We start from the raw sequence: 27,510 nt of genomic DNA, 5'->3' as shown, positions 1-27,510 counted from the left end.
GGGGTCGCACGCACGCCCGCCTCGGCGGCTGGGCGCGGTTTGCGACAGTGGGGGGGGCGGCGGCGGCGGCGGCGGCGCCGGCTTTGCGGCAGGCCCCGGCCGGGCGTGCTTGACGGCGGTGTGGCGGAGGCCCCGCCCGAGGCGGCAGGAACCTGGAGGGAGGCGGAGGAATATGTCCGAGAGGGAAGTGTCGGCAGCGCCGGCGGGAACGGACATGCCCGCGGCCAAGAAGCAGAAGTTGAGCAGCGACGAGAACAGCAACCCGGACCTCTCCGGAGACGAAAACGTGAGTGCGGCCGCGGCGGTCCCGGGACGGCGGAGGGGAAGTTTCGGGCGCTCGGGGGACTGGGCGCGCGGGGCGGGCGCGCGGCCGTGGGGGGAGGGAGAGGTGTCACCCGGCCCTGGGGAAGACGCGGGCGTGCGCGGAGACCCGGCTGGCCGGGGGTCGGGCTGGGCTGCGGCGCGCCCCGGCGGAAAGTTGATGAGCGAGCGGGGTGGGGTGCGCGGGGGTCTGCGGGGCCGCGCGGGAGGACGGTCGCGAACCTGAGGTCGGACCGGGGAAAGGCATGCCCAGGGGAAGAGCTCCTGCCTGCCGAGGCGGAGTCGGCGGAGGGGCTGTGTCGCCGCAGAGCGCCGCGAAGTCTTCGGGACGCAAAGTGGAGATTGTTGGCTCGGATCGACGTGACTGGGGGGGGGGGGGGTCCTCTGCGGTCTTCACCGCGAACGTGGGGAGTCGCCTCCGTGTCGGCTTTAACCGTGGGAGGAGCGGGATCGAGGAGATCGTGGAGGGGAAACCACCTTTGATTCATTTGGAAGTTTTTTAACCTAACGTAAAGGGATCGGAAGAGTTCCGGCAACCGTGGTAACGGCCGGTATATTCGAGCGAATGTGAAGATGAAGTCACAGTGCTTCGAGAAAGGCTGTCCCGTGAGAAGTGCTGTGCAAGTGTTGTGAAAAGTGCCGTGCACGTGTTCTAATAATCATCTACCTAAGATTGCATAACGCGCAGTTACAGCTTCGGCCCTTCCCTGTGTTTGATAATTACTCAGAATTCAATGAAAATGTCAAATTTGTTTAGAATGAGGAAATTGTCACGGGGGAAAAATGACTCCTTTTGATTTTGCAGATTCTTAGGATAAATTTTTTTGATGCTTTCTAAAGCTATCCATAACCACATAATTTGGTTTAGCTTTTGCTCTAGTCCCTTCAAATAGGAAGGAGACTGACTGAACGTTTGGTATGTGTACCTTTGACACGTTGTTGAGCCTTTTAGGGTAATTTTTTTGGTTTTTTTTTTTGAGTCAGCATCTCCCCTGTGAATCACAGGCTGGCCTCACACCTGTTATGTTTTGTTTTGTTTTTTTTTACCTTAACCCTCTCTGTACTTAGAAGGCATTTGCACTCCACCACGCCCTGCAGAATACTGTGTTTATACAAGTGAAGTGTATAAGATTACAAATAAGACCAAGTATAAAACTTTAAAATATATTTATTTTTTTTTTAAAGGTTGGAGGCAGAAATTTCATTTTTGTGAAGCACACACCTGACATATAGGGGGCCCCAGGTTCTTTCCTCAGCAAAAGATATGCTAACCCCTGTTTTTGTAAGTTTTGAGGCAGGGGTCTCACTTTGTATCCTTGGTTGGCCTTGAATTCATAGTGATCCTCCTGCCCCTGCCCACTGGGACTCTAGGACTGAGACACTATGCCTAGCTTCATTTCTTTTATGGTGTTAGAGAATATGTTCTAGAATATTGTATTTTTGTAAAAGATTTAATTTTGGACCAGTGTGAAGTTTGAAAAAAAAAAACTTAAAAACTTGTGTTTTTGAAGGAACTAGTGATTTTTAAGTACCTTTTGACAGTTCTACTTATTTTTAACTTTTTTTTAGTATAATATCAACTTTAGGAAGCAGTAACTTAGACCACAAAGGAAGGCAGTGCAGGCTTCATGGACTTCAGTAGCTGTTGGACACTCTGACAATGGTTCCTCCGGGATGAATTTAGGGATGACTGCCCCAGGGTAGCAGTCTGTCCCAAAGAAGACTTAAGTATGGGTTCCGAACTAAAGCTAAGAAGTTAAGATGACTTCAATATTTCCTCAGGCTGTGTCTGTTTGGACAGATTACAGTGTACAGAGTTCAAATATGTGCACAGAGTTTAAATGTGTCTGTAGTAGTATTCAAGCTACGAGGCAAATTGCATTTACATATACTATGGACCCTGTAGAACTTTGAAATTCTGAATGGTTTGTTATAGGTAAGTAGAATTTGCATAACGGATTTTTTTTCTGTAGGAAGTATTACCACCAGCCCCAAATGACCACGCTTACGCTTTAACTTGAGTAGCGCTCTCGCTTGTTTTTAAATGCCTGTGCATCTCTGCCTCATGACGTTCCTGGTTTACCGCTCACAGGATGATGCTGTCAGTATTGAGAGCGGCACAAACACCGAGCGCCCTGACACACCCACAAATACACCTAATGCCCCAGGAAGGAAAAGCTGGGGGAAGGGAAAATGGAAGTCAAAGAAATGCAAATATTCTTTCAAATGTGTGAACAGCCTCAAGGTATGTACAGGGAACACTAGGCTGCAGGGTTCTCAGGGACATGCAAGCTACCCTGAGGTTTAAATATTTTAAAACTATTGTTTTAAAGGGGTTTCTGTTGGTTTATGCTGGCTGTTGTAATCTATCATACAGTAATTTGAGCTTTAGTGATTGTTGTACTTTGTATAATACTGAGTATTGCAGGCTGATGCTGCTTCATTTGCTGATACAAATATAGGACTTAAGAAATGTTACTCTTTATACTCTAGTTAACTTTAACCAAAGCTAAATCTGGCATCAGTTACTAAAAAGAGCTGAATGATCTGTTAACTGGACCCTAGCGAACTTTAACATAACTTAATTTTTACAGTTTTAAAAACATTTTAAACTTTTACTTATAATTGTCTTATAAGAAAACAATGTGACATTTTAAAAACTTACTGGTTTTGGGACCAGCCAGATGGCTCAATGGGTGAGGGTATTTTGTTGCCATGTCTGACAACCTGAGTTTAATCCTTGGAACTCATATGGTGGAACGAGAGAATTGATTCCTAAAGTTGTTCTCTGGTTGCCATATGTGTCTGGTAAGTGGACCTTTACACACATACACACATACTTTGATTTATTTGTGTTTTGGGGGCATTGACACTTGGCCTGAATGTGTGTCTTTGTGAAGGTGTCAAATCCCCTGGAGCTGAAATTACAGACAGTTGTGATCTGTAATATGGTGAGGGGGGTTCCTGCAGCTGTCAGGCAGGGAAGAAGCAAACTGCATGAAGAGAACGAAAACTTTGGTGCAGGTTGACTTGGTCATCATGGATCAGACTTTGGGGAGGCTATCAACCAGGGGGTTTATTGTAGGCCTGTTTAACACAATAGAATTTGGAAAAGGGTTTCTAGGCAACAACAATCCCACAGTCATGTCAATTCCAGGCACACAGTAAAGGTTAAGGTGTTACTACATAGAACCTTTCAAAAAGTGCGTGTGACCATGAGGGTGGATTCTGTAGCAGAATCCAGTGTGGTCTCTGACAGCAGAGAGGTCATCAGGCCATAAAGGACACTGGACATCTTCCCTAAGGATGGGTAATGCTCTAAGGAGGAAAGAATCTGGTCATTAGAAGGAATTAGGGTGAAGTCTGTTTACAAATAACAAAAATGTCACCAGACCTGGATGGAATGAAGGTATTTGGTTTTTATCTCCTCCACTGAGGAGGCACCCCTGTGTGATTAACATTCTTGGTTCTTTTAGTTCTTCTCTGTGAGTACCTTGTTCTTTTTACAGTGTGATGCTGGGAATTGAATCCAGGTCCTCTGGAAGAGCAGACAGCGCTCCTAACCACTGAGCCATCTTTCCAGCCTCCAAATCAGTCTGTTTTCTGGTTATTCAAGACAGGGTTTCTCTGTGTAGCACTAGCTGTCCTGGAAGTCATAGACCAGACAGGCCTAGAGATCTGCCTCCATTTGCCTCCTAAGTGTTGGGGATAAAAGGTGTGTGCCACCTCTGCCAAGCAGTGGATCTTTTTATTAAGAAGAGGTCTCTCTATGTAACCAGGTTGCCTCAGACTAGTCACAGCTCAGTGTTCTGTGTGTTGTGACTATAGGTATAAATGCTGTGCCCAGTTTAATAACTTAAATATGCAATATTTGGGGGGGGGAGCAAGAAGTTAAGCGTTAGATTACTGTATTCTCAGTAGCATTTTTATTAATTCATGAGAAAGAGACCACTAGTGATAAAGACTTGGTGTTTAAATGGTTTATATATTATTTACTGTTTTCTAAATTTTATGGGCTTTTTTTCCTTGAGGATATATATGTATCATATTGTATACTATAAATCTATATCTGCAGATATAAAATCTTATAGATATGTTTAACTTTGCAATTAAAAAATTAACCCTCTCCCCCAAAACACTCCACCCAAATCTAGTCAATAAACAAGTGATGAAATGAAGATACATTTCAAAAGATGAAGTAGGACCATCCACGTAAAATTAATTGTATGGCCTATGTGCCTGTTCTAGCTCCCAAATGAGATAGAGACCTGTTATTATTGACAGGTAGGCAGATTTTCATCTATTCTCACCTGTCTGTGCTAGCCTGGCCTCCTCCTCAGCCACACACCCTCCCTTCTAGTCTCACCCTGCCTGCTCCTGTTCCATCTTTGCTCTCCTGGAGACTCTATCATAGTGACTCTCTCATGGCCTAGCTACCTTCTCTTGCCACCTACTCATGGTGACCTTCTTACTCCTGCACCTGGGACTCTGCCTTAACTCTCCTTCCTGCTATAGAGTGTTCAGCTCAATTGACCAGTCAGAGATGGTGGAGAACATTTTTTACACAATGTTGAGACAGGAGATTCCTCAATAGCAATGATAATAGTAGAATCTCTTAGCATTTAGCTCATACTGGGTTCGTAGTTAACAACTGAATACACAGACACACACCTTAACACTGTGTGAATGAAGGTCACCTCTACATATCGGAAATGGTTCAGTGGGCAAAGGCACTCACCCAGCACAGCCAAGCCTACACCAAGAAGCCCTGTCTTTAAAACAAAACCAAACCCCCAAAACCAGCTTCATAAAGTTGTCCTCTGACCCTGGTTCTGTGCTCCCTCCCCCATCGTGCATACACATGCACAATAATAATGAGCTTTTGTAAAAAACTGACACACAATCGATGAATAGATACACGAAAATGGTCACCATCCTTAGCAACCAGGGATATGAGATTCTGTCCTACCTCTTTCTGGATGCTTATTGTGTTTTGAATAGGGCCAGAGGATACTATGTGCTTTTTGTGGGAATGTGAAATAGTGCGGCCACTGAAGTCAGTGTGGGAATTCTTGAGAAACTCCATGTAGAACTATGAAAAGTTCTTGCCACACTGGTTCTGCATGTCATAGAGCCACCTCTTCATCCATGTTTATGGTAACTTCACAGTAACCAAGCTCGGGTGCCCATCAGTAGCTCAGTGGAGAAATGTATATAGACAGGAATTTCACTCAGCCATGAAGAATGAATCTGTAGAAGGGAATTACTTGGGAAGCAGGAAACTAATAGAGGGTAATATCTAAATTCAGTTAAAAGTAAATGATATATTTGAAAGAAATGTCATACAAAACTCACTGTTTCTACTACAAACATAAACTAAATGTACCTTAAGAAAGCCTTTTCTCAATATACTTTTTAGGTAGTCTTAGCAAAGCATTTTCTAGTGTGTAGCAAACTTTTTTAAAAGTGCTCATTATGGTAACAGTACCCTGTAAGAGGTGAAACTTCCTGTTAGTAGATTAAGAGGTGAAGCGTCCAGTATACTTTGTTGGTATTTACTGCTGGTATTTATTCATATTACCTTACTGGTTTTACATACTGTCTCTAGAGATTTTTGTTGATTTATTATGTGTGTGGCTGTGTCTTCCATGGGGGTATGTGCTTGAGGTAGTGGATGGTGTGGGTTCTCCTGGGACTTTTGAGTGCTGTATCTACATGTCCACCTGCACGCCAGACGAGGGCATTATAGATGGTTGTTGGCCACAGTGTGGGTGCTGGGAATTGAACTCATGACCTCTGGAAGAGCAGACAGTGGTTTTTAACCTTTGACTCATCTCTCCAGCCCACATGGAACTGTTTGTTACAGGCTGTAGTGAGCCACCCAGCATGGGTGACAGAGCCATTTCCTAACTTGTGATCCCAAGTCTTTGTTAGAAGACATTCACATATTAAGATGCGGAAGCTTGTGTAATGTTTTAGTTTTAATGTCAAAAGTCATTGTGTGTATGTTATATGTCTTAGTGTTCTAATGCTAGAAAGAGACACCATGAGCATGGCACCTCTTGGAAAAGAAAAATTTAATTGGGACTGGTTACGGTATCAGGTTTAGTCCATTATTATCATGGCTTGGAAGCATGGTGGAATGCAGGCAGACATGATGCTGAGAGTTCTGGATTCACAGGCAGGAGGAAGAGAGAGACTCTAGGCCTGGCATGAGCATTTGAAACCTCAAGGCCTACCCCAGGGACACACTGCTCCAACAAGGCTGCACACATCTCAACAAGGCCGTGCCTCCTAATCCTTTCAAATAGTGCGGCTCCATAGCATTCAAATATATGAGCGTATGGGGGCCGTTCATATTCGGGCCTCCACACTCTATAAAATTGTGAATGGGATGAATTTGGGGAAGAGAAAGACGGTGAAATAAAGGTTAGTTTGCTAATGTTCTTTATTTTTAGAAGCATGTCAATTTTCTTCCATGGTTGCTTTATAGGAAGATCATAACCAGCCATTGTTTGGAGTTCAGTTTAACTGGCACAGTAAAGAAGGAGATCCTCTGGTGTTTGCAACTGTGGGAAGCAACCGAGTAAGTGGGAAGTGGGCAGGTTGGCAAGAGTGATTGTTTTTCATTTGGTGCAATTTTAGTATTGAAGTAGAATATTTTAAAATAAATTCTGAATTAACTGAAGATAAATTCTAGCTTAATGTTACGACTCTGTGTAAGAGAGTTTCTGAGCAGTAAGTGGTCAGGGTTAAATGACCAGAAAGTACTTCTTTATTTACGTTTGTTATGAAGCAGGTTTATAGTTTGTCTGGAAGACTTGACTGTTGTCTATCATTCAAACATGAAAGAAGCCTGCGCTCTCATTTAAAGTGGCACGTCATGAAAGCAGCCTGCGCTCTCATTTAAAGCGGCACGTCACGTGTATCAGTGGCTTGTCTGCATGTGTGTCTGCACAGTGTGCGTGTGGAAAGGGCGTCAGCCTCTGGGATTGGGTACAGAGGACTGTTAGCAGCCATACGGATCCTGCATTGGGACCTTCTGCAGGGGTAAATGCTCTTAACCACCGAGCTCTCTCTCCACTGCCCGAAGTCTGTCATAAAAAAAAAATGTAATTGTTATAAAACAAAATTGTAAATCCAGTGGGTTTAAGTAATAGTTTTGAAAGTGCTAATTATATATAAAACCGTTAAAAATTGTACATATTTATGGGGTGTCAGGTGATGTTTCAGTACTTGTGTACATTATATGAGGTCCTTTAATTAGTCAATTCATATTACCAAATATGTTTTGTTACAAATTTAAAAAAAGAATAAACCAGAATTATTTTTACCATATTACCATATGGGAAGGTTTTCAACTTTGACTCACTTTGAAAAGTTGTGATTAAATGGGTGAAATGTATATTTATATTTAAATGTTTGGAAATAGAAACTATTATTACTAAGCTATTAAATATAGTCTAGTGTTACATAAAACGTGCCGATTTATAATGGCTTTGGTAAACATACAGAGCTGTTTAAAGCAGTTTCCATAATGTTAGTTTATAATTACAACTAGAGTGTTTAAGAGGCAAAGAGAATATTTCTTTATTTGAGATGATATGCCTATTTTTGTTTCTTTAGGTTACCTTATATGAATGCCATTCACAAGGGGAAATCCGGCTATTGCAGTCCTATGTAGATGCTGATGTATCCTTTGCTGCGTGTTTTTATGGTTCTGTTTTAAGACATTTATTTTGATAAGTACAGTAAAACTTTTAATAACTAATTCCCTAAAGTTACTGTCCCCTCCTTCTTTAGCTAGGAGTGTTGTCACTAGGGGATCCAAGTTTCTACCTGGTCTTGAGTTTGTTAGGAGGTGGGTATGGTGGGTAGGTACAAGATGAATGGAAGTGGGTACATTAGAAGTCCATGGTAGAAATCGTTAGCAGAGACCAGCTAAAACCTCTTGCTTATTTGGTCATGCTTAGAGTTTTACAAGTCCAGTATAGTTTTAATACTTAACTTAGCTGGCAGTCATTCTACATATTTGATCAACAAAGCAGAGATGGAAAAATTAAATGTATGTAAAAATATTGGAAAGTGAGTTATGAAGAAAAGGAAGATCTTAACTTAAAAGCCGAGGGATTAGCTCACAGGAATTTTAAAAAGCTGAGTGATAGGGCTGGAGAGATGACTCAGGTTAAGAGCACTGGCTACTCTTCCAGAGGTCCTGAGTTCAATCCCCAGCAACCACATCGTGTCTTAGAACCATCTATATTGAGTTTTGGTGTGTAGGCAGAACACTGTACGTGTAATAAATCGTTTAAAAAAGCTGATTGGTACGGTGTTACTTGCAGACTCATTTGAAGAAATACAGCAAGTGTGGCAAGGTGATATTGACTCTGTTGATGACACAGAAATGCATGAACCCTTGCTGTGATAGGAAGGTGGAAATGGACCATTTATAGGTTCATAGCAGTATCAGGACAGAGGGTCAGCAGGGCAAAGCCTGTGGGCTCGCCATCTAGCTTTGTAAATAAAGTTTTACTGGAAAGAGGCATGCCTATGTGTTGCTGTTTCTGGCTATTTTGGCACTATGCCAGTGGAGTAGAGTAGTTCTACAGGCAGCTAAAGAGAAGTGGGGTAGAGTGAAGAATAGGGAGGGAGCTCATTTGGTATGGATTTTAACTTAAAAGTGCCACTGTGAGTATTTATTTTTGAGAGGAGAGCCTTGCTGAGTGGCCTTTAAGAACATCTTCCTACTTTTGCCTCTTGGCATCCTGGAACATCTAGCTATCAGTATGCAATTTTTGTATAAAGAAAAATGAACACAATATCCAAAACCTTAGCAGTTGTATGGAAGATCCCATTTATTGTGAACATTAACATGTTTATTTTTCAAAATAAATTATATTTCTTAACTGGTGTTTCTTAGGCGGATGAAAACTTTTACACTTGTGCGTGGACCTATGATAGCAACACCAGCCACCCTCTGCTCGCAGTTGCTGGGTCTAGAGGCATAATAAGGATAATTAACCCCATAACAATGCAGTGTATAAAGGTGCGTCTTCTGATCAAATTGTAGATTTGCCGCTTTTGAATAACTTTTTAAAGTTATTTTGGTGAAAATAACTTTAAAACAAATGCAATCAATTACTTAAATACCCAAATTGATTTGTACCTTGCGTTTTTTCTTTTTTTGGTGGCAGGGTTTCTCTGTGTAACGATGTCCTGGAACTCTCTTTGTGTAGACCAGACTGGCCTCGAACTCACAGAGATCTGCCTGCCTTTGCCTCCCAAGTGCTGGGGTTAAAGGCGTGTACCACCACCGCCTGGCCTTATTTTCTTTCTTGGTACATTTCTTCTCTTTTGGGTGTGTGGAGTGTGTATATGTGGAGGTCAGAGATGTTGGTTCCCTCCGTCCACCGTGTGGGTCTTAAGGGGCCAGCTCAGCTTTGAGGCATGCCAGCCAGCACCTTATGTGCTGAGCATCTTGTCAGCCCCCTTCCTTATTTAGATTAGTCATTTGAAACCCCTGTGACAGTTGGAGAATGTAAATTAAGGAATACATAGGACAAGTTAATATTCACACATTTGTTTTGTTTTTTTAATTTTTCTCCTTCACTTGCTTTGAGAGTCTTTAACGTAAGAATAACAGCTTTTTCTAAGGGACCCAAACTGAATTGTGGGTTCCAGGGCACCTTGTAAGGATCAGGCTTTACAGTTTCTGTTTTAACCCTAGAGCTCATTGGCATCTCGTAAACTATGCTGCTAGCTGCGTCTTGGCCAACTGGTCTCATTTTCCTTTCTTTAAGTTTGTTGAGTGAATTATGAAGCCAGGGTTGAAAACTAGGTGAATGTTTTCGTTGTGGGGACAGAGAGCAGTATGTAGTACTCATTGGACGTTGGGCCTTGAGGATGGTTGGCAGGTGCTCCACCACTACACTGAGTGTAATTGGCTGGTGCTCCACCACTGCATTGCACCCCAGCCTTATATGTTTCTTAAGGTTTGAGAAAGAGAATTTATTGGCTTTTAAAATACGAAATGAAACGTTTTAAATTTATTATAGCACTATGTTGGCCATGGAAATGCCATCAATGAGCTGAAATTCCACCCACGAGACCCAAACCTTCTCTTGTCCGTAAGTAAAGGTAAGCTTACAAGAAACCAATGTTAATCATTTTGTTTTGGAATAATTGTTTAAAAGAGACAAGTTGTATTTTAAGGAAAAATAATCAAAATTAAAAGGGGGGATTTAGTAGTGAAAAAATAAAAACCATATATTAGCATCTCAAAAATAGGCCTCTGCTTATCTATTAATGTTAGACACTGGGATGTGTCAGCCTCTTCACATATCGTATGGTGATAGTTGTAGCGCCTTACCCTGACAGATTGCTTTAGTAGTCTTGAATGACATATCACCAAGTTAGGATTTTCAAAAGGATTTTAGTGTTTCATTTCCCACCAGTCTCTTCAAAAATGTTAAAAGAAATATTGCGCGTTAAAAACAGGGAGTTCTGGTGAGGAGGCACCGTAGATAAAGCCTGGCTATACTCATTCAGAACCCACGTGAAGGTGGAAGAGAACTACCTCCATGTTTATGCTGTGGTACCCAAGTACCTACACACAGAAATAGTACAGGAAGCACTACAGTGTCCCAAGCGACACTTTTATTTTAAAAGATTTTATTTTTGAATTCTTGAGAACGCATCCTGCCTTGCTTATTTTTTATGACGGTTTCTTACTCTGTACCCCAGGGTAGCTACAAAGCAGGAATCCCAGCCTTGTCAGTGCTGAGGTCACTGGTGCGAGCCACTGCACCTGGCTAAAGTTCCTGCATTCTCCGGCATGAACGCTGAACTCTTTGAAGTATTTCCCTTTAGGACTGGAGAGATGGCTCAGAGGTTAAGAGCACAGTCTGCTCTTCCAGAGGTCATGAGTTCAATTCCCAGCAGCCACATGTTGGCTTACAACCATCTATAATGGGATCTGGTGCTCTCTTCTGGCCTGCAGGTGTACATGCATTGTATGCATAGGAAATAGATAAATCTTTAAAAGAAAGGAAAATATACTTCCCGCTAAAAAGAAAGCATTGCATCACTCCTTGTGCCTGCACTGCTGTTAAAAGTGAAACTGGGTATAGGAAGGCTGTTTTGTTTTAATATATTTCGTCTTTTGATGGCATGGATGTCTGCATCACATGTGTGCCTGGTGCCCAGGGAGACAGAAAAGAGTTAGATCTCTTGGAGCTGGGCTTACAGTTACCTGTCATTTTGGTCCTGGGTCCTCTGGAAGATCAGCCAGTGTTCTTGACGGCTTAACCATTTCTCCAGCCCATATGCTGTTTTTAACCATTTCTTCGGATTTCTAAAATTTATTAGTTTGCTTTTTCTACACAATTATTGTTTGCCTCTTCTCTTTATACTTCTACTTCTTTTAAGTCTGTACTTCAAAAAGTTTTATTTTATTACTTTCAAGTCTATGTAGATGTATATGTTTGCTTGTGGGTATGTGCATGTGATGGCAGATGCCTACAGAGGCCAGAGGCATTTGATTTTCTAGAGTTGGAATTAGAGACCATTGTGAACCACTTGCTGTAGACTCTGGGAACTGAACTTGGATCCTCTGGAAGAACAACTACTCTCAGTTGCTGAGCCATGTCTTCTCCACTATGTTTTTTGTTTGTTTGAGACAGGATCTCTCTCTGTTTAGCCCAGGTTGGCCTTAAAGTCAAGGCAGTCTTCTTACTTGGTCCCCTTCCCACCCCAAGTTCTGAGATTATAGGTGTAAGGGGAGGAGGATTTTCCCTTTTTATTTCAGTGCTGAAGCTTGAGCCCTAGGCCTTGGGTGTGCTGAGTGAGTGCTCTGAACAAAGTCCTCAGTGTCTGCTGCAATTTTCATTTGTCTGTTTTTGAAGCACTCTCAGCGCTTAGAACTTACTTAACATTAATATTCTACATGTGATATATTTTAGATTATATAATATTGGTTTTATTGTACATAATCTAAATTTTCATATATTTTACTTTTTGTATTTGTTTACCAAGATAGGGTTTCTCTGTGTCGCCCTGCCTGTCCTGGACGTGCTTTATAGACCAACTTGGCCTCGAACTCACAGAGATCCTCCTCTGCCTCTGCTTCTGCCTCTACCTCTGCCTCCCTGAGTGCTGAAATTACAATAGTGCGCCACCATGCCCAGCTTAGCTTTTACGTATTAAAGATATACTAAAAGTTTGCAGGAGATGAGTGATAAAAGTTTCTCTTAACTTTCTTTGTTTATGCTAGATCATGCTTTACGATTATGGAATATCCAAACGGATACGCTTGTGGCCATATTTGGAGGTGTGGAAGGGCACAGAGATGAAGTTCTGAGTGCTGTAAGTTGAAGCTCGGGTAATGACCTCAGTTTAGTGAGAATCTCTTCCTCCTCATAGGCACATTTGTCTGCTTCCTGCATCCCACCAGGCAGTCATGATGACATTGCATGTAAAGGGATTGAGCGATCAAGCAGGGCCTCTGACAGTTTCAGTTCTATAAAAATGACTCAGATTTCCTAGAGTGCCATGATTATCAGGGAAGAGTATTACAAAGTCATTTCTTCTTGTGGGCTTAGTGGTGGTTTTGGAGATAGGGTTTCATCATGTAGCTCAGGCTGCTGTTGAGATCTCTATCCTTCTGTCTCAGCTTCCTGAGGGCTGGGATTAATGGTGTGCTCCACCAGACCCAACTTTTTTCCTTTTAATTTAAAATCATCTAGTTGATTTTCTTTGTTGTTCCTGTTAAAGAACCTTAAGTAACTATCCACAAGAATTTTTTTTTTACTTGAAGTCGAAATAAGTGAATCACTTTTAGGAAGTCTTATGATGTGCTTATCCTTGTATTGTTTTAGAGTGCCTCTTACCTGGGTAGCATACAAGACCAACAGTTGATGTTTAAAAAAAAGTGCTGCGCATTATGTTTTACAAACAAGGTTCGCTATAACTCTGGCTGGCCTGGAACTTGCTGTGTAATGATGGTTATTACAGATGGCCTTATGACTCGCAGATAGCCTACCTCTGCTCCTTCCTCAGTGATGAGAATAAAGCCTGTGCTGCCTATCCCTGGCTTTTTTTTTTTTTAACGTTTCTTTATTGTGTGTGTATTTGTGTGAATAGGTGGATGTGCACTTAGCACAGTTCTCCCCCATGTAGAGATCAGAGGACAACTTGCAGGGGGTTCTTCTCCTCTTCCATGTGGGTACCAGGGATCATACTCTGATCTTTAGGCTTGGTAATAGGCTTCTTTGCCATTGGAGATATCTCACTGTCCTGATTGTGCTTAAAGATAGGCACTGTGTTTATGCAGACACAGTGCAATAAGCCTTGCAGCCTTTCCATGTTAACTCACTAACTTAACTACTTAAAGCATGTATGGAGTACCAAAATACTGCATTAAAGTTTAACTGCTTTTGAGGACTACCTAATCATGAATACCTACCTAATGCTGCTGGGTCAGCTTGGATTTTTCTCAAAGTTGTGGTGTTGTTCTACATTGATCTCTGTGGGAGTGAATTCAACAGAACTGTCCTTTATTAAGAAATCTGGCTGAATAGATAGCTTAACCCTTAAGAGCACTAGCTGCTCTTCCGGAGGACCTGGGCTCGAGTTTCAGCACTCATGTGGCAGCTCACAACCATCTGTAACTCCGTTTGCAGGGAATCTGATTTCCTCCTGTCCTCCATGGGCTCTGCATACATGTAGTACACAGACAAAAATGTAGAACACCAATAAACATAATGAATCTTTAAGAATTTTTTTTAATGCAACAGAGCCGTGGACTCTAAAGGGTATGTTGTTACTCATAGTGAAGTTATTGGAAACAGTAACAAGTAGATTTGTGAAGTCGGTAAACACGAAGGCTAATGTTCTGATAAAGTAGTTTTCAAGCATCAGTCATTACAGGACACCTAGGTGGTACAGAAGCACCCTCTTCTGGTGGGTAGGCCTGCATGTAAACAAAGTGCTGTATAAACATCTTTTGGGTAGAAGTCTTGGCTTTTCAAAGCAGGGTTTCTCTGTGTAGCCTTGGCTGTCCTGGACCTGCTTTGTAGAGCAGGCTGGCCTCGAACCACAATGATCCACCTGCCTCTGCCTCCCTAGTCCTGGGGCTAAAGGACAACACCATGCCTGGTCTTACTGTTACGCAAAATGCAAGCAGGAAAAACTTTATCTCTTTTGTAACAAAGGAAGGTATGTGAGATTTTTTGTGAACTCTTTGAGTGCTTTGTACTAAGTTAAATATAGCATATCTGGATTGTGTCCACCTGTAAGCTGAGATTGTTATTACATAATATTTGTAGTGCATTAAAAATTAGTAACCATTATAAAGTAGTAGTATTTGTAATCCCATGGGATGCTGATGTAAGAGGATTCTGAATTCAAGGCCATCCAAAAAGAAAAAAAGCTGGTTATGTCTTTTAGACTTTCTTTTACTCATTTAAAAGGTAAGCCCTAAATACAACATAACATTGAAATGACCCTAAAAACAATATAACTTTGAAGAGTTTTGACTGAAAATACAGTGGTGGGAAGGTGGGTCCTGGTGGGACAGCCCAGAACAAAGGTGAAGACCGCCAAAGCTGGAGCCCTATGTGCAGTCCCCTGGCAGAAGAAGGTGTCCTCCAACCTCTGTACACATGCCATGGTACACGTGTGCCACTGTCCCCCAACACATACAAACAGATATATTTTCTTTGTTTAGTTTGTTGGTTTATTGATATTTTTAAACATTTTAATGTGATATTTTATAGTGTAATTTGTTCATATTTACCCCTCTGCCCCAACTCCTCCCTGTACCTTCTCTCTCCCTCTCCCCACCCAGTACGGTTTGTGTCAGCTGACTACTCCTGGGCATGGCGCCTGCCCAGAAGTGTGGTAAATATAGCAGGTGTCTCCACCGAAGAACTGACTCCCTCTCCCAGAAGCAGTCAGGTGCTGGTAGCTCCTCCAACTAGGAGAGGGACTTCCTGTCCACCTCCTCCGTGCTGGGACTTAGTCAGTGTCATTTTAAATATACAAGAAAAGGGGTGGCAATAGTTGAAGGACTCACACAGTTTATAAACAACTCTCACTTCAGTTTCTTAATTGGAGTTGGACAAGAAAAATAGAGTAACTGTTGGACAAGAAAAGTAGTGTAACAGCTTTTTTTGTGTCAGAAAATAAATATTTGCGGCATTTGATATAACTTTAAAATCAAGGAAGATATTTAAATATAGTTGAAGAGATGAATGTGAATTCAAGTAACTTACTTTTAAGTTCCATTTTGCACGCTAATGGTGGCAAAGTAAATTTTAAATGGAATGAATACACTAGAGTCTGTGACCTATGATAATACTGAGATGAAGCCTGGGTAGCATTTGAGGCTGTAATTTACTTATTGGCATTGTTCTGTTTTATTTCTAGGATTACGATCTCTTGGGTGAAAAAATAATGTCCTGTGGTATGGATCACTCTCTTAAACTTTGGAGAATCAACTCAAAGAGAATGATGAATGCGATTAAGGAGTCTTATGACTATAACCCAAATAAAACTAACAGGTGACAGTTTCAGTGCCTTGTGTTCTTGAATAGACATGTTTTTCTTTCCCTCCAGTATTGTGAAATAATCCCCATTGTTGCTTTAGAAGCCTTTATTATCTTAAAACCTCACGCTATCATTTACCCGCCATCAGTCACCTCTTTCAAATAGAATCCCTTATTTTAAAGTTTTTTTTCAGTCTCATTTGAATTGTTTTTTGTCTGATTTAGTGGTGCATCTCACTTATTTTGGTTTATGTTAACTCATTATGTTGGAAGTATAAAAGTTTTAAACTACCTGAACCTACTGAGGAATAGAGAAGGAAACAGACATAATAGTAAATTCTAATTCGGTATACTAAACTATAATCTTAAATTGATTTCCTAGCTTTAGGTCATGATAATAAAATACTTTCCTGCTGGGCTTGGTGGTAAATAGCTTTAATCCCAGTACTGAGGAGGGCAGAGACAATGGCATTTCTGTCATTCAGGAGACTATATGTCAGCCTGGTCTACAGAGCAAGTTTCTGGCCACTTAGAGCTACGTACATAGTGAGACCCTGTCATTAGATAAATAATGATATTTTCCTGTAAGTGTTGCTTCCTTCATTAAATAAAGAAAATTCAAATTGTGGAGTCTTGTTCCATAATACAGTGGGGTAGAGAATCCCTGGTATTTATTGATGCTTCAATTGTTTCTCTTTTAAAGTGCTTTAGGTCTTAGTGTGACTGCCTTCTTAAATATTTACTGGGTAGTCTGTAAACATGCTTACATGTTATAGTTTTACTGTAAGCATCATATGCTTAAATATGTTAATTTTGTACTTTTAGCAAAGAGTTTATTTTCAGGGTTCCAAGTCATTAAACAGTGAAATAAACTTAACATATCTTAGTGGCTTTTAAGAATTACTATAACTTTTAGGCTTCAACCTTTCAACACCAGGTGCAATGTTACATTTATGTTTTGAAATGATAGATTTCTGAAATAAATATAAATTATATTTCACAGAGTTTCCCTGATGTTTCTTTAGGGGCTATAACTGATAATATGCATTTGACTAAAGAGCAACTGAAATTGTAACAGCTAAGAATTCATGTCAAGGGAGGTGGAGAGATGGCTTGGAGCTTAAGAGCTCTGGCTGTTCTTCCAGAGATCCTAAGTTCAATTCCCAGCAACCACATGGTGGCTTATAACCATCTATTATGAGATCTGGTACCTTCTTCGGCATGCAGGCATACATGAAGACAGAACACTGCATACATAATAAATAAATCTTAAAAAAACAAAAGTTCATGTCAAGATAGCTTGTTGAGATGGGTAAGAGTACTTACTGTAAAAGCAAAAATGACCTGAGTTCAAATCCCCAGCAATCCTGTAAAGCCTGGTGTGGTTTTGACTTCCTTGCAAATAGAGCTTGCCAGCGAGTGGAACTTGCTAGCTGGGAAGCCTAGGAAAGCCACTAGCTTCAGATTCAGTGAAAGAGCTGGTGATACAGGAAGACATCTGAGGCATACCATAGAGTCAGTAAGTAAGATTGGAATAATAGTTTAGTAAAAATGGAGGTTAGAGGACAACTTTGGAGTCATTTCTTATCTTCTACTTTCCTGTGGGTTCCAAGCATTGAGCTCAGGTCAGGCTTGTATGGCAAGTGCTTTTACCATCTCACCCACCCCAAGTATAAAATCCTAAGTTTAAAAAGGAAAACAAAACATTATATTGGGAAACTGACACTGAAAGGAAATAAAAATGAAAAATGGATACTTTAGTTCTTAAAAAAAAAACAAAACAAAACAGGTTAACTAGTACATTTTATTTAGGGACATAGAGAAATAAAGTCATTTTGTGTTGTGGAGTTTTAAAAATTGAAATACAAAAATAAAGCTCAGTAGGCAGACTGCCTGATTTTATATGAAGCTTTAGGTTTGAGCCTGAGCACTAGAGAGTAAATCCCAAACTGAAAAAAGAACAGTATGATCCTACTACACTTTTTTTTTTTTTTTTTAACTTTTACATTTCCATTCTTCCTTCAGGCCATTTATTTCCCAGAAAATCCACTTTCCTGACTTTTCTACCAGAGACATACATAGGAATTATGTTGATTGTGTGCGATGGTTAGGCGATTTGATACTTTCCAAGGTACGGAAAACTAGAGTTAAGCTGTTAAGCTGTACTTGCAGTGTGTGTGTGTGTGTGTGTGTGTGTGCGTGTATGTATGTGTGCTCTGCAGGAAACACTTATGACATTTATTAAAATCAATAGAAAATAGTAAACTTTTCAAGTCTTGTATTTTGGCAGATCTACAGACTTAAGGAAAGAAGTTGAGTAGAATGTAGTTCCTTATGCTGTAGTATAAGAAGACAAGCTTAGAAGGTGTGACTGTCTGGGAATCGTGATACTGAAAATAACTAAAGCCAACAGAAATGTTTTTATGTTGTCTTCAGTAAATTCTTATTTGCAAGAATAGGTGGCTGGAGTTCATTGCTTCTAAGTTGCAGTTTGCTCACCCTGTTCTATGTTGTTGGTGGCTATAGATACACAGCCCTCTGCATCTGTGATCAGAAGTATATGAACAAAAGAATGGCATCTGTACTGAACATGTACAAAGAGCTTTTTTTGTCATTCACCAAACAATACAACAGGCTTTCATAAATATAGTCGTGGTTGAAAGTATGTGGAAAGATACGGAACGTATGATGCTTTCTCAATAAGTTACTTGATTGAGCCTGTACTGGTGTCTGTAGTCAGTTCCTCTTTGTCTTGCTTTGTTTGGTTTGGCTTTTTCCAGTTGCTCATCTAGAGGAGTCATTGGTAATGTTACCTGCACATGTAGGCTTGTCAGAGTTGGAGACATTCCAGCCTGAGTGTCAGGGTGTGTCATGTTTTCTTAGGTAGAACCTAGTTTGATCCCCCCGCCCCTTCATTTACTTTTGGGTTTAAATTTACTGTTGTTGGTTTTATTTTCCCTTCCTTAAACTCTTAATGATGTAGACTACAGGAAGTTTTACAGGTAGTTCAGAGAGGTTAGTATGATCATCACACACTTGCGCTCGCTCACATTAATATTATTACATATTTTATAGTTTATATATAGATATTATATATTTGTATACTGTTTGTCTGTGAACCATATGTATGTGTGTTGTGAACTCAGAGGCCAGAAGAGGGCACTGGATCACCCGGAACTGGAATTATAAATCAGTAGTTCTGTTATTCTGTGCTTGTAGAACCAAGGAAAAGCCACGAGTGGTGGTTCACGCTTGTGATCCCAGCACTTGGGGAGGCAGAGGCAGGTGGATCACTGTGAATTTAAGGCCAGCCTGGTTTACAGAGAAGTCCAGAAAAGCTAAAGCTACATGCCCTGTCTTGAAAGAAAAAAGAAAACTAGGAAAAGAATATTGATATGTTGTATGTTAGGTCCTTGTCATTTCAAGAATCTTACATATACTTGGGGACCTATTAAGATTTTTTTTTTTTAGATTATTTAAAAAATTTTTTACATTTATTTATACTTACATATTTGCTACGATTTATTCACTTTGTATCCTAGCTGTAGCCCCCTCCCTCATCACCAAGATTTATATTTTTTTATTCAATAGGATTCACTGGAGATCCTTCCAAGTTGCTGCCTGTAAAGCAGTTCTTATTTTCTATTGCTAAGTAGTATTCCATGGTATCACTGTACCATCACAATCAGTTAACTAATTTTTTATGTATTTGTTTACATTAAGGTAGAGTCTAGTACAGCCTTGGCTGGGCTGCCCTTTGCTTATTAGAACAAGCTGGCCTCAAACTCTCTGCCTCTGCCACCCAAGTGCTGGGATTAGAAGTGTGGGCCACCATGCTCAGGTTTTATCACAGTTAATTTAACACCATATTTTTGGCTGTGTTTGTTGCTTACAGTTTGGGGTACAGCACATCTGCAGATGAACAGTTGTATGCAGGATTTTGTGTGGATTCTTGTTTTTTTAAGCCTAGAGCAATTGTTGGGTAATGGTCAAGTTTTTAAGAAACTATCGATTATTTCCCAGAGTGCCGTTTTACACTCTCAGCAGCAGTGCATGAGAGATCAGGTCTCTGTGTCATTGCCAGCATTGAGTATTAGTATTTTTAGTTCCTCCAGTAGATGTGTAGTGAAACCTCATTGTGGTCTTGGTTTGCATTTACTGCTCGTGATGCTGTTGAGCATTTTTTTTTCATGTGCTTATTTACCATCTGTATTAGGGCTTTGTAGAGGAACAGAATGGCTTTAGGTTGTGGTCTAGCTAACCCAACAATGAATGCCCATGAATGGAAGGTCCAAGAATCCAGTAGTTGTTTAGTACACAAGGCTAGATAGCTGGTTTTAAGTATACAACAGAACCCTGAAGAATGCCAGTGTAGATTGAATTTGCCCAAGCAAGCAGACAGACAGCTCCCTTCTCCCATGTCCTTATTGAAGGCCGCCTGCAGAAGGTGTGGTCCATAAAAAGATTATGGACCCCACCTCAAAGATTAAGATTGTAAGTGGGTCCTCCTAATTCAAATGACTTAAAAAAAACCATCACAGGTGTGCCCAGCCATAGGTTTAGTTAATTCCAGGTGTGGTCAGGTTGAATCTTTAGCTGGTTTTCTAATTAGTTTTTTTGTTTTATTTTTATTGTTGAGATCTGAGTGTTCTCAATGTTTGAAAAAAATTGCCCCTTCTCTGTCCTTCATGGCTTCTGATGTGAAATATTCTGTCACTCCTCCCCCCCCCCTTTTTTTTCCTGTATAACTGTATCTATGTTCTTCTGTCCTGCTTTCAAAATTTTTCCTTTTTCTTGAGCTTTTAGATTGAATAGGAGTTTATTTTAGTTCGAAGTTTGAGTATAATTTGGCTACATGGGACTTTCTTTAATTTACCTTATTTGTAGTTCATTGATCTTGAATCTGTAGTAGATTTCTGTATTAAATAAATGTTTTGTCTCATACTTTGAACTGTATTACTAATGACTATAATATTTTTCAACCCTGATTTCTTCCCTTATTTTGAGACACTAATTCTATTATATTAATATATTAGATATTTTTACACACAGTGCTAGTCTGAAGTTACCATTGGCTATTTTTTTTTGTATTTTGTATTTTTATTAATTACAGTTTATTCACTTTGTATTCCCCCTGTAGCTCCTTCCCTCCTCCCCTCCCAATCCTACCTTCCTTCCCCCTTCTCCACCCATGCCCCTCCCACTCATAGGGGAGGTCCTCCTCCTTCCTTCTGATCCTAGTCTATCAGGTCTCATCAGGAGTGGCTGCAGTGTCTCCCTCTGTGGCTTGGTAGGGCTGTTCCCCCTTCAGGGGGAGTGATCAAAGAGCAGGCCAATCAGTTCATGTCAGAGACAGTACCTGTTCCCATTACAGTGGAACCCACTTGGACACTGAATTGCCAGGGGTACACATCTGTGCAAGGGTTCTAGGTTATCTCCATGCATAGTCCTTGGTTGGAGTATCAGTCTCAGAAAAGACCCCTGTGCCCAGATTTTTTGGTTCTGTTGCTCTCCTTGTGGAGCTCCTGTCCTCTCCAAGTCTTACTATCTCCCCTTCTTTCATAAGATTCCCTACACTCTGCCTAAAGTTTGGCTATGCGTCTCAGTATCCACTTTGATACCCTGGAGGTTATCCATTTTCTAGCACTGAGACTTTTGTTACAGACTTTCGTTGTTGTTTGGCCCTGAAATGACTGTCTTCTTCTTCCATCTGTTTCCTTTTTTATTGGTAATAGTCTGTTGCATTGTCTTTAGAACTCTTGATTCTCTTCTCTCATGTTGAGCACATCAGTTAAGTTTTAATTTTGGTTGTTGCATTAGTTAGTTGTTGCTTAGACAAATGCCTGACAGAAGCAATGGAAGTAAGAAGGGAAAGGAAGGAAGGGTTTATTTTGGCTCTGGTTTGATGCACAGCCTCTCGTGGCATGGAAGTCCTGTCAGCAGAAGGGTCGGGTAGCTGGTTGCATGCATCCTTGTTCAGACACAGAACAGTGAATTCTGCTGCTCCTTCACTTTAGTCCAGGGTTCCAGCCCATGGAATGCTGCTACCACATTTGGGGCAGGGGTGGGGGAGTGGGTCTTTCTACCTTAGTCACCTAATGTAGAAAAGCCCTCAACAGATGTGTGAGGGTATTTGTTTCCATAATGATTCTAAGTCCTAAGAAGTTGATAATCAAGATTAGCCATCACAAGCTGTAATGTTTTTACTGGGACCTGGGTGTTTGAGTATTTATTTTGTCATCTACCCAGTCGTTTTGTTGTTTTTGCGGCTTTGTCATTTGTCATTTGATGGATATCAAACTTGGGGCCTCACACCTGATAGGCAAGCACTCTGCTACTAAGCTAACCCCAAGATCTTCTTGGGAGCCTCCCTTGTTAGCAGGCTTTCTTTAATGTCTTCTCAGCTGTGGAAGGGAACATTGCAGCACTGCCTTGCAAGTTGCCAGGTGAAGGCAGGAGTTGAGGCTTTCCACTAGGCCTCGGCTGATAACACCTTAAAAGGAGGCGAGGCGGATACTGTTTCACTGCTTGCCTTGTGGCCTGTACTGGCCTGTGGATAGTCTGTTGTACTTTTCCCTCTGGGTCATTGTGATGTCCTGGCTGCCAGTCCTTCTCTTTAACCTGGCCAAAGAGTTAGCACATTACTACAAAGGATAAAGAGAGCCAGGAATGTACTTGTTGAGACCTAAGAAGTGGTTTCTCAAAAGCAGGTTCAAATGTCACTTAGCATTAGAATTTTCAAATCTGAAGAAGGCAGAGAAGAAAAATTGTGCTCTTCCCATTCTAGTCTTTTGTTGTCCTGTGGTTAAACTGTTTAAATGCAGAGATCCCTGTAGGCTGCCATCTGTGACTGAATAGACTGTCCTGAAAAACTCTAGGGGCAGAGTTTTTAATCTAGGTGCTGTTGAGGTTGGCCAGGCTTGGAGGAGAGGTTGTTAATGAGATGGTTAGTAGCTTCTGTCAACTAGAGGCCAGACACATTGCCAAAAGTGTGGTACTATGGGCCACTGGCCGAGAGAGTGATTGGAGTAATGGCCACAGGGAGACTGTTAAGTAGAAGTGTCAGACAGTGTTACAGGGTAGGGATGTGTCCCCACTGAGCCACTTTATCACCTATAACTTGGTCCTTTCAGTGAACTAATCAATTCCTAGGCTGTCTTCTCAGCATCTGCCATGTAGCACCCATCCTGAGAGGAAGGCTTAGTAGTGAACAAGGACAGGGAGCGTCTGCTGGTGACGCGGATTGGAAAACAGGCAGTATGAGCGAGTGGCCAGACTTGAAAAGCCTCCTGATGTAATACTAAAGTTTTCTGATTTTCTGTAGCACTCTTCAAGTCTCTGTGGACCAACCTCTTTTGAGCGGAACTTAATTTGTTCTGGAAGAGAAACTTGCTGTTTCAAGCAGCATGATTCTTCTGTATTGTTTAATTCTATTGCTAGTCAGATTTTTTGTCCTTGGGTGTAAAACTGGACTTGATAAAACAGTTGATAGTCTTGGAAAGCAGGCTCTTTGAGTTATTCTAAAATGGTAAAGTTTTATTTTTATTTTCAAAATTCAGTTCTAATATATGTCTCTTATTTCTCTCTTTTAGTCTTGTGAAAATGCCATTGTATGCTGGAAACCTGGCAAAATGGAGGATGATATAGATAAAATTAAACCCAGTGAGTCTAATGTGACTATTCTTGGGCGATTTGATTACAGCCAATGTGACATTTGGTACATGAGGTTTTCTATGGATTTCTGGCAAAAGGTAGCACATACTTTTACATTTGGAATTATCTTGTGAAACACTGTAGTTCTGGCTTTTCCTGTTCTGTCTTGCGCCTCGTCCTTTCACACTGGTTGGTTGAGCCTGTGTTGATTGCTTTGGCTGCCTTCCTGGGCACTGCACATTGTCTGCAGTGTTAGAAGAGGAACTGGCGGTTGAGTGTCAGCAATGTGACATCCCTAATGCCTGTCCCTAAGATACAGTGTTTATCATCTTACGTAGTCCTCTTTCTAGGAAAAAAAAAAAAATCAGCCTGGAAGGTTATCCGAAATATTAAAGGAATTATTGTCTAAAATGTTAAAGGAGCCCTGCTGCTGTGAATTTGTCAGATTAACTGAGCATCCCACTTTTCTGTAACTCTTAAGGCAGAAGAAAACTCCCATACTCATGGTAAAACTATAACGCCGACCATGAAATGTTGAGATCAGAGCCTTGTTTTCTCAAGATGCCAAAGAAACAGTAATTGCTCTTACTCCTACTTACAAGTCAGTAACAGATGCAAAGATTAGCCAAATGGGCCATCAAGGCTGGAGCTGAGGCTCCTCTAAGCAAGGGATCTATCCTAGGATTACCAGAATACCTTAGAGCTTGGTGCTGTATTAATTTCCTGTTTTCAACTATATTTACACAGATGCTTGCATTGGGCAATCAGGTTGGCAAACTTTATGTTTGGGATTTAGAAGTAGAAGATCCTCATAAAGCCAAGTAAGTAAAAATTTCTGAAGTGTTCTAAATTGTAGACTTTTATTTTATTTTTATTATTTGTTTACTTGTTTGTTTTGGTTTTCCCAGACAAGGTTTCTCTGTGTAGCCTTGGCTGTTCTGGACTCACTTGGTAGACCAGGCTGCCTCCGGCTCAGAGATCTTCCTGCCTCTGCCTCCCAAGTGTTGGCATGGGATTAGAGGCGTTTTCTACGGCACCCAGCAACTCTTGGCCTTTTTGTGCTTTCCTTAAATCATTAATTTTTGTGGTGAATCGAGCTCAGGGCCTTACACATGCTGGACAAGGTCATACTACTAAGCTGTGTCATAGCTCAAACACTTAAACAAAAGTTTCGGGGTTTTGTTGTTGTTGTTGTTTTGTTTTTGTTTTTTTAGCATTTCAATGAGCTGTTATACTGTGGCGAAACCTGGTGAAATTTGAGAAAGAATTCTTACGAAGATAGGCTGGTTTTAAACTGTACATTTTCTCATTTGCTCTTAAAGGTAAAGACTGTTATGTGTGCTATTTAACCTCTTGTCATGTTTTTCCCTAGATGTACAACACTTACTCATCATAAATGTGGTGCTGCTATTCGACAAACCAGTTTTAGCAGGGATAGCAGCATCCTCATAGCTGTCTGTGATGATGCCAGCATTTGGCGTTGGGATCGACTTCGATAAACTATTTTTTCCTAGTAAAAATTAGAGTATGTTGTCTTTGTAAAATAGAATTAATGTATCTTGCTAGTAAGGGCACATAGAGCATTTAGACTTGTTTTCAGCATTCAATCAGGCTGAGCTGAATGTAGTGATGTTTACATTGTTTACATTCTTTGTACTGTCTTCCTGCTCAGACTTTACTGCTTTTAATAAAAATTTATTTTTGTAAAGCTGTGTTATTTTTATTGTGATAAAAATAAGATGGAAGAAATAAAATTATACAGTATCTTTTTTGTAATGATTACTTTAACTGGAGGAAGCTATTGACTGTGGACTCTTACGTGTAAATTGTATACCTAAACTAAACTTAAATCTTGGTTCTGCTACCATGTAGCCTGTTCAGTCTCTGTGTTTGGTCATGTGCTCTGAAGAGACATGATCAAGGCAACTCTTATAAAGGAAAGCATTTAACTGGGGGCTGAGAAGCGTAGTCCATTGTCATCGAGGCAGGGAGCTTGGCGGCATGCGGGCAGCAGCAGCCTAGAGCTACATCCTGGTCCACAGGCAGAGACACCACTATGACTAGTGGACTGCAGGAGATGTAAAGGCATCACCTGGAATGTGGCCCAGAAGATCAAAATGGAGGAAAGGACAGAATAAAGTGAGAAGGCCTAACAATACATTTGGTGACTCAGAAAAACAAAATCGTGGAAAAAAAAAAGGCACTAGAAGTCACTTACCTGAGAACGCTGAGGGGTGTGTATGATAGATCTAGAATAAAGGGATGGCACTGCCATTGCCCCCTCACTGACATCATAGTAACTGATGTGCCACTCGACTTGTCTCTACCACACTCAGAGCTTCTCCCCAAGTTAGCATGTCCTGAGGAAGACCACCCTTTGTTCTAGATTGTGGGACAATTACTCTATTCCTGCTACAGTCAGAACGGCAGATGCTCTCTTAGGAAACAGGTTTTCCCAAGGACTTCAGTGCCACAGCCTTTAGGACAATAAGATGTGGGAATCAGAGTTCATACTGTTTCCAGTTAGTCAAGGGTACCATCACACAATATGGGTCCACTTAGAGCATAACTTGATCTCAGCAGTTAAGTGCTTGCCCAGCAGTCACACCATCTTAAATTCAATTTTCACATGCGGGCGCGGGCGCGCGCGCACACACACATGCATACCAAATAGTTGTATAATGAGCTTTGAGTTCTACATTTAGTTCCACAATACAGAGCACATTTCTTTACTGGATTACACCTTCGGCAGTGAAGGTACTTTATTAAAAATTATATTTGTTTATGCTGTGGACAAGTGTAGGTTTGTGCATGCCATTCAGTGCAGCAGTCAGATGACAACTTGTGGGAACTGGCTCTCTCCTACCATAATAGGCCTTGGGGATTGAACTCAGATTATCATCAGGCTTTCTGGCAAGTGCCTTAGCCAATTTGAACCATCTCACTGGCCTCAAGGACTGTCCCCATCCCTAAAGTTTACTTTTTTTTTCTTTTCCTGTGTGTGTGTGTGTTGACAGTCCATGTAGCCTGAACTTGCCCCAAATATTCCTCCGTCTCCATGTTGAGAATATAAGCGAATGCCAGCACACCCAGCTTAGTCACAGAACTTAAAAAAAAAAGTATACGATGACTAACATGGCTGTCACGAAAGTAGCTATGACAAACTAGCAGAGATTCAAGCATGCCTACACTGCCGATGTCATTTTAAGCTGAGAGCATGTGCATTCTTCCCAAAGGCAGGAAGGACATGATGGCAAATGCCGTGCAGGAATAAGGACTGCAGTAAGATTCCGACCTGTGAATTACACAGCAAAGTCTCCTAGAGCCCCTCCCCTAAGTGGACTCCATGCCCAGTTCATTCATGAAAAAAATCAGAAAAAAATTAAGAGGAGCTGAAAAATTAAGAGGAACCAGACCTATTTCTGGCCTTGAAGACAGGATCAGCTGCAAAATTTGTAGGTTACAAAGTGAAAATACCAGCTCCTTGTTTAAAGTTGTTAATGTAAGATTATGAGAGTAACTAACGTCAACTTGACAGGGCCTAGAGTCATCGAAGAAACAAGTCTCAGGTCCCATCTGTGAGGGATTGTTTAGGATAGGTTAACTGAGGTCCAGAAACCAATCTTAAGTGTGGCACCATTCCTAAGGCCAGGGTCCTGAATTGCATAAATGAGAAAGCAGAGCGGAGAGCAGTGGTGCACAATTTTAATCTCAGCACTCAGGGAGGCAGAGACCGGCCTGTGAGTTCAAGGCCAGTTTGCTCTACAAAAGAGAGTCCAGGACAGCCAAGGCTACACAGAGAAAGTCTGTCTTTAAAAAAGAGACACAGAGAGAGAGAGAGAGAGAAGGAAGGAGGGAGACAGGGAGAAAGGGGGCTGAGCGCCAGGTTCGTTGCATTCACTTTTTTCTGACTGCTGACACGATGTGACCAGCTCTCTCCTGTTCCTGCTGCAGGTCCTTTCCCAACACTGACACTGTATCCCCTCAGACT

At 41.2% G+C, this 27,510-nt stretch overlaps 1 protein-coding gene across 2 annotated transcripts; it reads left to right on the top strand.

Moving 5' to 3' along the window:
* On the top strand, positions 1-25,227 carry Eed (embryonic ectoderm development). 2 transcript variants are annotated; one of them, XM_021644042.2, is made up of 12 exons: positions 1-286; positions 2,414-2,566; positions 6,815-6,907; positions 7,948-8,013; positions 9,242-9,367; positions 10,377-10,458; positions 12,593-12,684; positions 15,748-15,881; positions 17,892-17,997; positions 23,459-23,617; positions 24,267-24,340; positions 24,892-25,227. In XM_021644042.2, exons 1-12 carry the CDS (start codon positions 173-175, stop codon positions 25,016-25,018), a joined length of 1,326 nt encoding a protein of 441 aa, XP_021499717.1. In that variant the 5' UTR covers positions 1-172; the 3' UTR covers positions 25,019-25,227. The 2 variants fall into 2 exon arrangements, with proteins under 2 accessions (XP_021499717.1, XP_021499718.1); XM_021644043.2 differs by having other exon boundaries at positions 23,459-23,528; positions 24,892-25,030.
* Positions 25,228-27,510: the final 2,283 nt, after the last annotated feature.

Source organism: Meriones unguiculatus, chromosome 14 (genome assembly GCF_030254825.1).
Source record: "Meriones unguiculatus strain TT.TT164.6M chromosome 14, Bangor_MerUng_6.1, whole genome shotgun sequence".
NCBI lineage: Eukaryota > Metazoa > Chordata > Mammalia > Rodentia > Muridae > Meriones > Meriones unguiculatus.
Note: the sequence above shows the minus strand (reverse complement) of the source record. Positions and strands in the feature narration are given on the sequence as shown.

Bases quoted from the DNA above. Each gene is read 5' to 3' on its own strand.
- Eed (XM_021644042.2), top strand. From the start codon at position 173: ATGTCCGAGAGGGAAGTGTCGGCAGCGCCGGCGGGAACGGACATGCCC. The intron at 8,014-9,241 runs GTATCCTTTGCT...GGTGTTTCTTAG, and splicing joins AGTCCTATGTAGATGCTGAT to GCGGATGAAAACTTTTACAC. The intron at 10,459-12,592 runs GTAAGCTTACAA...TGTTTATGCTAG, and splicing joins TCTCTTGTCCGTAAGTAAAG to ATCATGCTTTACGATTATGG.